This window comes from Balaenoptera ricei, chromosome 4 (genome assembly GCF_028023285.1).
Source record: "Balaenoptera ricei isolate mBalRic1 chromosome 4, mBalRic1.hap2, whole genome shotgun sequence".
Classification (NCBI taxonomy): Eukaryota; Metazoa; Chordata; class Mammalia; order Artiodactyla; family Balaenopteridae; genus Balaenoptera; species Balaenoptera ricei.
The window spans coordinates 94,065,520-94,079,725 of record NC_082642.1 but is presented as its reverse complement, the minus strand read 5'-3'; the positions used below and the strand labels follow the sequence as shown (position 1 = coordinate 94,079,725).

At 35.7% G+C, this 14,206-nt stretch overlaps 1 protein-coding gene across 9 annotated transcripts in view; it reads right to left on the bottom strand.

Moving 5' to 3' along the window:
• The window catches only part of GOLGB1 (golgin B1), an 86,908-nt gene that overhangs the window by 65,988 nt on the left and 6,714 nt on the right, over nt 1-14,206 (bottom strand). For all 9 annotated transcript variants that reach the window (XM_059921025.1, XM_059921016.1, XM_059921017.1 and 6 more), the window contains exon 2: nt 663-757. In XM_059921025.1, coding sequence (XP_059777008.1) covers nt 663-755 — 93 coding nt within the window. In that variant the 5' untranslated portion in view covers nt 756-757. The remainder of the gene's footprint in view (nt 1-662; nt 758-14,206) is intronic.

Below are 14,206 nucleotides of genomic sequence, written 5' to 3'. Positions count from 1 at the left end.
TAGCCATTGCAATATATATTAAGTATTTTGTTAATGTTAACCATTTTACAAATATTATCTCATTTACAGTCTTATCATACTAATTTTACCAAAGAGAAAAATAAAGGGAAGCAAAGATCACGAAACATTTAGTGGAAGAGCTCAAAATTTAAAATTAAGAAAGTAGTTGAATAAAATTCTCTTAATCACCAGGGAATACTGCTTGTCTTTTAAGAAAGTGAAAGGACTTTTTTTGAGTCCTATGTGACCTTCAAAAAAATACAATACAAACTATAAGAGAAGTGATAGATGAATTTACAATAGCAAACAGATGGTCTGAAACCCAAAAGGTGCTCCAGTTCCACCATTTGTTGTTTCAAACTTTTCCTATGAAACAGGAATACATATCCGAGGAGTTAAAACAATCTAGCACTAAGTAAGCCCCAGGGGGACAAATGAGGACAATGTTTCTAATCTCATCCAGGACTTGATTCCCATCACTGTGTCTCATAGGCTACAAACTTACAGGAAAAGGATCATTTACAAAGTCTCAATATTTTTCTTAGTCTTCTCTTCCACCTAGCACAAGGAAGGCTGCTCACACCCTTCTATCTTAAATTCTTGTCTTCAGAAGAACACGGAACATATTTCTCATTAGTTCAGTTCAGAACAGAGCTACTCACAGGTTCTATGGAAGCCCTCATATTCTCATCAGTTTCATCTCCTGATAATTCATGCAAAACAACATTTGCTAATCCTGACAATCGGCTCAGCATTTCTGCAAGAAAAGAAAACATAAGAATCAGTCAAGTAGATACATGCTTCTCCTATGATGGTAACTACCACCTATAAGTTAAATAAGAAAACTGTGCAGGTGATATATATTAGACACAGACTACATCACGATGATGTCTTTAAAAAGGCATTTAAGTATGTACACTGTAGTCAAACACTGTTCTTTTCAGTGACAACTACACAGAGATTTTAATCACCATCACTAATGTTTTAAAAATGAAATACAAATACATAATTGTTTAGTGGAAAATAATACACCTTACAGGTTATCTTTAATGCCTTTTCTTTCATCATAATTTCATTGGCAAACATGGAGTTCTAACTATTCCTTCCCCTGCCAGACTGTTATTCACTTCTAATCGGTCATATACACCCCATAATTCAACAAAATTTTTCTTTTTTATGTGCCTCATGAACCTTGTTCTTTCAGGAAGCTTTCTCAATAAACCATGTGGTTTCACTAAAATTTAAATGTAATCCTTGTTCAAAACATATAGCATTAAATGCATACATTAGAAAAAAAGGAAGAATGACTAAAATCAATAACCTATGCTTCTTCTGTAGGAAACTGGAAAAAGAAGAGCAAATTAAAACAAATTTAAGCAGAAAAAAGAAAATTAATATTAGAGCAGAAATTAATAAAATTGAAAATAGAAAAATAGAGAAAATCAGTAAAACTAAAAGTTGATTCTTTGAAAACATGAATAAAATACATAAAGCTCAGTCAGGCTGACAAACAAAAAAAGAGAGAAGACACAAATTATCAATATCAGATATGAAAGAGGAGAGAGACATCACTACTGACCTACCATACATTAAAAGGTAATAAAGGAACACTACAAATAACTCTATACCCATAAATTCATCAACATAGATGAAATAAGCCAATTCCTTGAAAGATAACAAGCCACCAAAACTCACTCAAGAAGAAATAGACAACCTGAATACACACACACACACACACACACACACACACACGCAAGCACACATACCCTTTCTCTCTCTCTGTCTTCCTTTTTCCTTCATTATTTATTTAATCATTTATTCATTCATTCAGATCAGTGTCACTTGCCAGTCCATAAACTCATTAAAAGTGAGAATATTAATGTTTTGATAGGAAAAATCAAAATAAACTGGACTGTCATAGCATTATTATAAGCAATTATGCTAAATTTTATGCTGAGTGACAAAATATTATTCGGCTTTTAAAATCCTCAGCAGGAAGAAATGTAAAAGCTATTGCACAAAATAAGCACTTGAATAAAACTAGTCTCTGCTATAGTTTTCTTCCACTCAGTAACAGTGTTTAGGGCAGCCATGGTCATTAATTAAGAAATGGCAAGACCTTTGTTTCTATAACAGGTTACTTAGATAAGCAGCATATAGCATTTGGAAAAGACGTGTGAAACAGGAAAGGAAGAGAGAACCACTAGGAGGGCAACATAGGACCATATATAACTACATATATAATTACTGAAAGGGCAACACAAAGTCATATATAAGTGCATAGGGACATAATAATCAGTCACTCATCAAGTTATGAGACTCACAACTACAGTCAGCTGAAAAACAAACAAAACTCACCAGGACACAGACTCTAAACTTTCTTTTTAGCTCTAGACATTCAATTTTCTATAGTAATCATTAATGAAGGAAATGAACACTATAACTAAAGAGTCTTTATTAGGCACAGAAATGTGTACTAATCAAATAGTCATAATAGAACCTAACATATCAAGCAGAAGCACTTTATCTTCAGATTTTTCAGAGCCTGTTGGGAATAAGCAAAAGGAAAAACAAAAAAAAACCAACTGATAGGACTCTGAGAAGATGGTAATAGCAGATAGCATAGCTTTTGGATCTTCCTAAATTCCCCCATAAAATCAGACAAAGCAATTAGATAACAAAATAAAAAACCCATGGACAGCCTTTATCAAAACGAACAAGCAAATAAATAAAATGAGGCAAAGTTTCCCACAAACTCCAAAATAAACATGGATATAGAAAAAACACCAAAAGCCACAAGATCTGTGTATCACTGTTGTCCATGCAGGAGGAATAAAGGGAAGCAAAGGGTAGCAGAATGTGCCACTCACTCCAAAATATGCCACTTGGCAGAAGGATTATTTTGAGCTAACGCACTTGAAAAACAGCAGGTACAAGTAGGGTGTGCTGATCTCCCCTTTTTCTCCCTGAAAGGAAGAGATAAAACACCCATATGGAAGATGTTCTCTCTATACCAGGAAGAAAGTAATATTGTTGTCTCCAGGGATGGGAGCTGAAGCCAAAAGAAATCTGTAAAAACAAACCTTGTAAACTAACCCTTATCTCCCAAGTCACTGCTCTATGATTAATGACCTCCTTGTGTTGTCTCATTTTCACAATTTACTACTGTTTGACCAACTCAGTGTATAGATGTTAGATTCTAACTGCTTCTTTGGGTCTTCATTTCCTTATAAGGGCTCCCATGCCACATAAAACTGATATTAAATAAATTTGTATGCTTTTCGCCTGTTAATCTTTCCTACATCAATTTAATTCTCAGACCTAGCCAAAAACCCTTAGAGGACAGAGGCAAAATTTTATCTCCCCTATAGAAACTGTAAGAGCACAACAGACCTAATACCAAGAGAACCACAAAAAATCCAGTGGGTATTCACTGGAAAATGTGTCCAGTCAATTAAAGAACAGTAGCTGGAAAAGGGAAATGCATCCCCACTCCAACAACAGGTAAGTACAAGAAACCTGCAAGGTCTGAAGTGGCTAAGGCAGCGCAGGCCACATTAATTCTCCAACCGAAGAGCCAGGGCTCTTTTTCAGAATAGGGCCTCCACTGAGGAGAATTTTCTGAGAGTAGAATGAAAAATCATCAAGACAGAACTAACAGAGACCAAAGGAAGATCCATATAAAGATAAAATGGGGTTGGTAGGAGAAGAGTCAGGAAATCTCAGAAATCCAGCTGCCATATATTTGAACAATAGTGGAAAACATAAGCAGAAGCTCTGTGAGGTTAGAAAAGCTATGCAAAATAAGTATTCTAGAAGTTCAGCAACAGTAAATAAACATAAAGATGCACAGCTGAAAAGTAACACAATCTCCATACAAAGTTATTATAAGGAAAATGAGGAAAACAATATCCATAAAGGAAATAGAAGCATGTCAAAGAGCCATTCTCAAATACACTTCAGAACCATAACCTACTAAAAAGAACTGAAAGGCATTAAAAATTATTAAGACATGAAAAAAATATACATCAGAAGTTGAAAAACCCAGGAAGACAGCAAGAGAAGAGAAAGGAACAAAGGAACTATAAAATAGTGAGAAAACTATTAACCAAATGGCAATAGTAAGCCCTTACCTTTTAATAATTACTTTAAAACTAAATGGATTAAATTTTCCAATCAAAAGACATCGAGTGGCTGAATGGATTAAAAAAACAAGATCCAACTATATGCTGTCCACAAGAGACTCACTTGATCTCTAAGGATACACACAGGCTGAAAGTGAAAGGATGGAAAAAGATATTCCATGCAAATAGTAACCAAAAGAAAGCAGGGGTAGCTGTACTTATAACAGACAAAACAGACTTCAAGTAAAAAACTGACCAAGAGACAGAGAAGGTTTTTATATAATGACAGGGGAGATCAATTCATACATAACAGGATATGAACTTGTAAGTCTATAACAGGATATAACACTTGTGAATATATATGCACCCAAAATTAAAGCACCTAATTATATTTAGCAAATTTTAACAGAATTGAAGGGAGAAATAGGTAGCAATACAATAACAGTAGGAGACTTCAATATCCCACTTTCAACAATGGATAGATCATCCAGACACAAAAGCAATAAGGAAACACTGGACTTGAACAACACATTATACAGAAAAGACCTAACAAACATATATAGAACATTCCATCCAACAGCAGTAGAACATGCACTTTTTTCAAGTGCATATGTAACATTCTTTAGGATAGATCATATGTTGGACCACAAAACAAGTCTTAACAAATTTAAGACTGAAATCACATTGAGTATCATTTCTTAACACAATGACATGAAACTAGAAATCAGTAACAAGAGGAAAAATGGAAAATTCACAAATAAGTGAAAATTAACACACTCTGAAAAACCAACGGGTCAAAGAAGAAATCAAAAGGGAAATCAAAAACTATCCTGAGACAGATGAAAATGAAAACATGACATATCAAAACTTATGGGATGTAGGTCTAAGAGGGAAGTTTTTTTGTTTTTTTATTATTATTATTTTAACATCTTTATTGGAGTATAATTGCTTTACAATGGTGTGATAGTTTCTGCTTTATAAAAAAATGAATCAGCTATACATATACATATAACACCATATCTCCTCCCTCTTGCGTCTCCCTCCCATCCTCCCCAACCCACCACTCTAGGTGGTCACAAAGCACCGAGCTGATCACCCTGTGCTATGTGGCTGCTTTCCACTAGCTAGCTATTTTACGTTTGGTAGTGTATGTATGTCCATGCCACTCTCTCACTTCATCCCAGCTTACCCTTCCCCCTCCCCATGTCCTCAAGTCCATTCTCTATGTCTGCGTCTTTATTCTTGTCCTGCTCCTAGGTTCTTCAGAACCTTTTTTTTTTTTTTTAGATTCCATATATATGTGTTAGCATATTATATTTGTTTTTCTTTTTCTGACTTACTTCACCCTGTATGACAGACTCTAGGTCCATCCACCTCACTACAAGTAACTCAATTTCATTTCTTTTTATGGTTGAGTATTATCCCATTGTATATATGTACCACATCTTCTTTATCCATTCAGCTGTTGATGGACACTTAGGTTGCTTCCATGTCCTGGCTATTGTAAATGGAGCTGCAATGAACATTTTGGTACATGACTCTTTTTGAATTATGGTTTTCTCAGGGTATATGCCCAGTAGTGGGATTGCTGGGTCGTATGGTAGTTCTATTTTTAGTTTTTTAAGGAACCTCCATACTGTTCTCCATAGTGGCTGTATCAATTTACATTCCCACCAGCAGTGCAAGAGGGCTCCCTTTTCTCCACACCCTCTCCAGCATTTATTGTTTGTAGATTTTTTGATGATGGCCATTCTGACTGGTGTGAGGTGATACCTCATTGTACTTTTGATTTGCATTTCTTTAATGATCAGTGATGTTGAGTATCCTTTCATGTGTTTCTTGGCAACCTGTATACCTTCTTTGGAGAAATGTCTATTTAGGTGTTCTGCCCATTTTTGGATTGGGTTGTTTCTTTTTTTGATATTGAGCTGCATGAGCTGCTTGTAAATTTTGGAGATTAATCCTTTGTCAGCTGCTTCATTTGCAAATATTTTCTCCCATTCTGAGGGTTGTCTTTTCGTCTTGTTTATGGTTTCCTTTGTTGTGCAAAAGCTTTTAAGTTTCATTAGGTCCCATTTGTTTATTTTTGTTTTTATTTCCATTTCTCTAGGAGGTGGGTCAAAAAGGAGCTTGCTGTGATTTATGTCATAGTGTTGGGCTTACGTTCTCCTCTAGGAGTTTTATAGTGTCTGGCCTTACATTTAGGTCTTTAATCCAATTTGAGTTTATTTTTGTGTATGGTGTTAGGGAGTGGTCTAATTTCATTCTTTTACATGTAGCTGTCCAGTTTTCCCAGCACCACTTATTGAAGAGGCTGTCTTTTCTCCATTGTATAGTCTTTCCTCCTTTATCAAAGATAAGGTGACCATATGTGCATGGATTTATCTCTGGGCTTTCTGTCCTGTTCCATTGATCTATATTTCTGTTTTTGTGCCAGTACCATACTATCTTGATTAATGTAGCTTTGTAGTATAGTCTGAAGTCAGGGAGCCTGATTCCTCCAGCTCCATTTTTCTTTCTCAAGATTGCTTTGGCTATTCAGGGTCTTTTGTGCTTCCATACAAATTGTGAAATTTTTTGTTCTAGTTCTGTGAAAAATGCCATTGGTAGTTTGATAGGGATTGCTTTGAATCTGTAGATTGCTTTGGGTAGTATAGTCATTTTCATAATGTTGATCCTTCCAATCCAAGAACATGGTATATCTCTCCGTCTGTCTGTATCATCTTTAATTTCTTTCATCAGTGTCTTATAGTTTTCTGCGTACAGGTCTTTTGTCTCCTTAGGTAGCTTTATTCCTAGGTATTTTATTCTTCTTGTTGCAGTGGTAAATGGGAGTGTTTCCTTAATTTCTCTTTCAGATTTTTCATCATTAGTATATAGGAATGCCAGAGATTTCTGTGCATTAATTTTTTATCCTGCTACTTTACCAAATTCATTGATTAGCTCTAGTAGTTTTCTGGTAGCATCTTTAGAATTCTCTATGTATAGTATCATGTCATCTGCAAACAGTGACAGCTTTACTTCTTCTTTTCCAATTTGGATTCCTTTTATTTCTTTTTCTTCTCTGATTGCTGTGGCTAAAACTTCCAAAATTATGTTGAATAACAGTCGTGAGAGTGGACAACCTTGTCTTGTTCCTGACCTTAGAGGAAATGGTTTCAGGTTTTCACCACTGAGAATGATGTTGGCTGTGGGTTTGTCATATATGGCCTTTATTATATTGAGGTAAGTTCCCTAAGAGGGAAGTTTATAGCAACAAATGTCTACTTTAAAAAAAAAAATCTCGAAGAAACAACGTAACTTTACACCTTAAGGAACTAGAAAAAGAAGAATAAACTAAGTGAAAGTTAGCAGAAGGAAGGAAATAACCAAGATCAGAGCAGAAATAAATGAACTGAAGAATATAAAAACAATAGAAAAGATCGATGAAACTAAGTTTTTCAATGAAACTAAGTGATTTTCTATAAAGATAAAATTGACAAACTCTTAGGTACATCAACTAAGAAAGAAAGGAGAAAATTCAAATAAAAGTATATGTGAAAGAAGAGACAGGGGCTCTCCTGATGGCACAGTGGTTAAGAATCCGCCTGCCAATGCAGGGGACACGGGTTCAAGCCCTGGTCCAGGAAGAACCCACATGCCATGAGCAACTAAGCCCGTGCGCCACAACTACTGAGCCTGTGCTCTAGAGCCCACGAGCCACAACTACTGAGCCCATGTGCCACAACTACTGAAGCCCGCGCACCTAGAGCCCGTGCTCCGCAACAAGAGAAGCCACCACAATGAGAAGCCCGTGCACCACAATGAAGACCCAACGCAGCCAAAAATAAATACATAAATAAATAAAAGATATTACGATGGATATCACAGAAATACAAAGGATCATAAGAGACTACAATACACAATTATATGCCAAAAAATTGGATAACCTGTTAGAAATGGATAAATTTCTAGAAACACACAACCTACCAAGACTCATTCATGAAGAAATAGAAAATCTGAACAGACCAATAACAGTAAGAGACGGTAATCAAAAACCTCTCAACTAAGAAATGTCCAGGACCTGGTGGCTTCACTGGTGAATTCTACCAAATGTTTAAAGAAGAATTAATGCCAACCCTTTTCAAACTCTTCCCAAAAATCGAAGAGGAGGGAACACTTTCAAATTCATCTTACAAGGCTAGTGTTACCTGATAATGAATCCATACAAGGACACTACAGGAAGAGAAAATTACAGCCCTATGTCCCTGATGAACATAGATGCAAAAATCCTCAACAAAATACTAACAGATCAAATTCAACTTCACACTAGCAGAACCATACACCATGATCAAGTAGAATTTATTCCTTGGATGCAAGGATGGTTCAACATCCACAAATCAATTAATGTGATACACCACATCAACAAAATGAAGGATAAATATCATAAAATCATCTGAATAGATGCAGAAAAAGCATTTGACAAAATCCAACACTCTTTCATGATAAAAACTGAATTAGATACAGATGGGATGTACCTCAACATAATGTTTATATATGACAAGCCCACAGCTAACATCATACTCAATGGTGAAAAGCTGAAAGCTTTTCCTCTAAGATCAGAAACAAGACAAGGATGCCTATTCTCACCACTTCTACTCAATATAGTACTGGAATTCCTAGGGAGAGTAATTAGGCAAGAAAAATAAATAAAAGGCATCCAAATCAGAAAGAAAGAAGTAAAATTGTCTCTGCAGAAGACATGATCTTATATATAGAAAACTCTAAAGAATCCACAAAAAGGCTGTTAAAACTAATAAATGAACTCAGTAAAGTCACAGGATACAAAATCAGTATACAAAATTATTGTTTTTATACACTAACAATGAGCTAGCCAAAAAAATAATAAATTAAGAAAACAACCCCATGTTTAATAGCACCAAAAATAATAATAAAGTACTTAGGAATAAATTTAACGAAGGAGGTGAAAGATCTGTGCACTGAAAACTATAAAATATTGGTGAAAGAGATTAAGAAAGACACAAATAAATGCAAAGATATCCTGTGTTCATGGATTAGAAGAGTTAATATTGTTAAAATGTACATACCACTCAAAGCAATGTACAGAGTCAGCACAATCCTTATCAAAACTCCACTGGCTTTTTTCACAGAAATAGAAAAAAATAAAATCCTAAAATCATATAGAACCACAAAAGACCCTGAATGACCAAAGCAAGGATGATCAATTCATCATCAAAGAAGGTGCCAAGTATAGACAATGAGTAAAGGACAGTCTCTTCAATAAATGGTATTGGGAAAACTGGATATCCACATGCAGAAGAATGAAATTGGACCTTTATCTCACACCATATACAAAAATTAACTCCAACTTGGTTAAAAACTTGAACACAAGGCCTGAACTGTAAAACTAGTAGAAGAAACACAGAAAAAAAGGCTTCCCGACATTCGTGTGGGCAATTATTTCTTGGCTATGTTCCCAAAAGTGCAGACAACAAAAGCAAAAATAGAAAAATGAGATTCCATCAAACTAAAAAGCTTCTACATAGCAAAGGAAACAATGAAGAGAATGAAGAGACAAACTATGGAATGGAAGAAAATATTTGGAAACCACACACCTGATAAAGGATTAATATCCAAAATATATAAGTAAGTCAAACAACTTAATAGCAAGAAAACAAATAACCCAATTTTTTAAATGGGCAAAGGATTTAGATAGACACTTCTCTTTTTTTTTAATTAATTAATTAATTTTTTATTTATTTATGGCTGTGTTGGGTCTTTATTTCTGTGCGAGGGCTTTCTCTAGTTGTGGCAAGCAGGGGCCACTCTTCATCGCGGTGCGCGGGCCTCTCACTATCGCGGCCTCTCTTGTTGCGGAGCACAGGCTCCAGACGCGCAGGCTCAGTAATTGTGGTTCACGGGCCTAGTTGCTCTGCGGCATGTGGGATCTTCCTAGACCAGGGCTCGAACCCGTGTCCCCTGCATTGGCAAGCAGATCCCCAACCACTGCACCACCAGGGAAGCCCTAGATAGACACTTCTCAAAAGAAGACATACAAATGGTCAACAGGTATATGATAAATGCTCAACATCACTAACATCAAGAGAAGGCAAATCAAAATCACAACATCACCTCACACCTGTTAGAAAGGCTATTATCAAAAAGACGAAAGATAACAAGTGTTGGCCAGGATGTGGAGAAAAAGGCACGCTTGAACACTGTTGGTGGGAATGTAAATTGGCATGGCCATTATGAAAAACAGTATGGAGGTTCTACAAAGAATTAAAAATAGAACTACCATCTGATCCAGCAATTCCACTTCTGGGCATATATTCAAAGGAAATGAAATTAGTATCTTGAAGAGATATCTGCACTCCCATGTTCACTGCAGCATTATTCACAACAGCTAAAATACAGAATCAACCTAAGTGCCCACTGACAGAAGAATGGATAAAGAAAACGTATACAGTATATACACACAGTGGGATATTATTCAGTCCTAAAAAAATAAGGAAATCCTGACATTTGTGAAAACATAGATGAACCTGGAGGACATTATGTGGAGGGAAATAAGCCAGGTACAGAAAGACAAGTACTGCATGATCTCATCTATATATGGAATTTTAAAAAGTCAAACTCAAGGAAGCAGAGAGTAGAATAGTGATTGCCAGGTAGTAGAGGGTAGGGGAAATGGGGAGATATTTGTTAAAGGGTACAAAATTTCAATTACACCAGATGAATAATGTCTGGGAATCTAATGTACAGCATGGTGAATACAGGTAGTTTGCTAAGAGAGTACATTTTAAATGTTCTCACCTCCAAAAAAAAAAAAAAAGGTAACTAGGTAGGATGATAAATATATTAATTAGCTTGACTGTGGTAATCATTTAACAATGTATACATATATCAATATATCACTTACACCTTAAATATATACATTTTTGTCAATTACACCTCAAAGAAGCTTTAAAAAATGATTAATATCTACTTCCAATATTGACACCTACTTAACAAAAATTAATGGCTAAGTATTAATTGCTAAATGAATGTAGAGCACCTAACAGTACAGCAGAGCACAAACAGTAGGTATATGACAGAAATGTGTATCATATTTACTTTTACAAAAGAAAAATTAAACTTTGATATTCTTATCATTTTCTATGATGCAAACTTTGGTGAACACACACACACACAGGTATATATGTGATTTCTTCATATGAATTAAAACAAATATTTATCAATTATCCCCCATCAAAAATAGAAAAACCCAGAAATGAAGCAGAAACACAAGAAATAATTTAAAATTAAAAAAAAATATTTTGGAAATAAAGATGAAACTAAAGGGAATACGTATATGAATAATCACAACAAAGTTGCCTTAAAAAAAAAAGCAAGTTGAAATGAAGGATAATTTTAAAAATCAAAAAGAAATTAGCCATAAACTAAACATGTAACTACTTTGTGACCCAGTAATTTTACTCCTAGGCATTTATCTCAGAGTAATGAAAACTTAAATTCACCCATAAACCTATGCATGAATGTTCTTAGCAGCTTTAGTTTTAAGCACCCCAAACTGGAATCAGCAAGGATGTCCTTCAACAAGTAAATGGTTAAATAAACTATGGTACAGGCATAGGTTGTTTTATTGAGCTTTGCTTTACTGTACTTTGCAGATATTGCATTTTTTACAAATTGAAGGTTTGTGGCAACTCTGTATTGATCCAGTCTACTGGTACCATTTTTCCTATAGCATTTGCTCACTTCATATCTCTCTCTGTGTCACATTTTGGTAACTCTCGCACTATTTCAAGCCTTTTCACTATTCTTATATTTATGGTGGTCTGTGATCTTTGATGTTACTATTGTAATTGTTGTGGGGCACCATGAACCACACCCTTATCAGGTGGTGAACTTAATCAATAAATGCTGTATGTGTCCTAACTGCTCCACCCACCAGCCGTTCCCCTGTCTCTCCCTCTCCTTGGGCTTCCCTATTCCCTGAGGCACAACAGTATGGAAATTAGGCCAATTAATAATCCTACAATGGCCTCTAAGTGTTCAAGTGAAAGGAAGAGTCACACGTCTCTCACTTTAAATCAAAAGCTAGGAGTGATTAAGCTTAGTGAGGAAGGGAGGTCAAAAGCCAAGAGAGGACGAAAGTTAGGCCTCTTGCGCTAAACAGCCATGTTGTCATTGCAAAGGAAAATTTCTTGAAGGAAATTAAAAGTGCTACTCCAGTGAACTCACAATGATAATAAAGCAAAAGAGCCTTATTGCTGATATGGAGAAAGTTTCAGTGGTCTAGATAGAAGATCAAATCAGCTACAACATTCCCTTAAGCCAAACCCTAACCCAGAGCAAGGCCCTAACTCTCCTCAATTCTATGAAGGCTGAGAGAGGTGAGGAATCTGCAGAAGAAAAGTTTGAAGTTAGCAGAGGTTGGTTCATGAGGTTGAAACAAGGTGAAACAGCAAGTGCTGATGTAGAAGCTGTAGCAAGTTATCCAGAAGATCTAGCTAAGATAATTAGTGAAGGTGGCTACACTAAACAACAGATTTTCAGCGTAGACAAAACAGCCTCCTGTTGGAAGAAGATGCCATCTAGGATTTTCATAGCTAGAGAGAAGTTAATGCCTGGTTTCAAAGCTCAAAGGACAGTCTGACTCTCTTGTTAGGGGCTAATGCAGCTGGAGACTGTAAGTTGAAGCCAATGCTCATTTACCATTCTGAAAATCCTAGGGCTCTTAAGAATGATGTTAAATCTACTCTGCCTGTGCTCTATAAATGGAACAACAAAACCTGGATAACAGCACGTCTGTTTACAACATGGTTTACTGAATATTTAAGCCCACTGTTGAGACCTACTGCTCAGAAAAAAAGATTCCTTTCAAATTATTGCTGCTCATTAACAATGCACCTGGTTATCCAAGAGCTCTCATGGAAATGTATAATGAGATTAATGTTGTTTTCATGCCTACTAACAAAACATCCATTCTGCAACCCAAATTCTTTTTGAAATTACCCAGGAGTAATTTCAACTCTCAAGTCTTATTATTTAAGAAATACATTCCCTAAGGCTATAGCTGTCATAGATTCCTCTGATGGATTTGGGCAAAGTAAACTGAAAACCTTCTGGAAAGGACTGACCATTCTAGATTCTGCTAAGAACATTCATGCTTCACGAAAAAAGGTAAAAATATTAACATTAACAGGAGTTTGGGAGAAGTCAAGCCCAACCCTCACTGATGACCTCTGAGAGGTTCAAGACTTTGGTGGAAGAAGTAACTGCAGATGTGGTGGAAACAGCAAGAGAACTAGAATTAAAAGTAGAGGCTGAAGATGTGACTGAATTGCTGCAATCTGAGGATAAATCTTTAACGGATGAGGAGTTACTGCTTCTAGATGAGCAAAGAAAGTGGTTTCTTGAGATGGAATCTACTCCTGGTGAAGATGCTACAAAGACTGTTGAAATGACAGCAAAGCGTTTAGAATATTTCATAAACTTAGTTAACAGAGTAGTGGCACGTTTGAGAGGATCAACTCCAATTTTCAAAGAAATTCTACTGTGGTTAAAATGCTATCAAACAGCATTGCATGCTACAGAGAATTTGTTCATGAAAGGAAGAATTAATCGATGCAGCAAACTTCAATGTTGTCTTATTTTTAAAAACTGCCACAACCATTCCAACTTTCAGCAACTACCACCCTGATCAGTCAGCAGCCATGAACATCAAGGCAAGATCCTGTATCTACCAGCAAAAAGATTACAACTTGCTGAAGGCTCAGATGGTAGCATTTTTCATGATAAAGCACTTTTTAATTAAGGTATGTATATTTTTTAGACATAATGCTATTTCACACTTAAAAGACTACAATATAGTGTAAACATAATTTTTATATGCACTGGGAAACCAAAAAATTTGCGTGACTCACTTTATTGTGATATTAGCTTTATTGCAGTGGTCTGGAACTGAACCCACAATATCTCCAAGATACGCCTGTACATACATACCATGGCATACTACATAGCAATAAAAAGGAACAAACTACTGATACACCTAACAATTTAGATGAATGAATCTC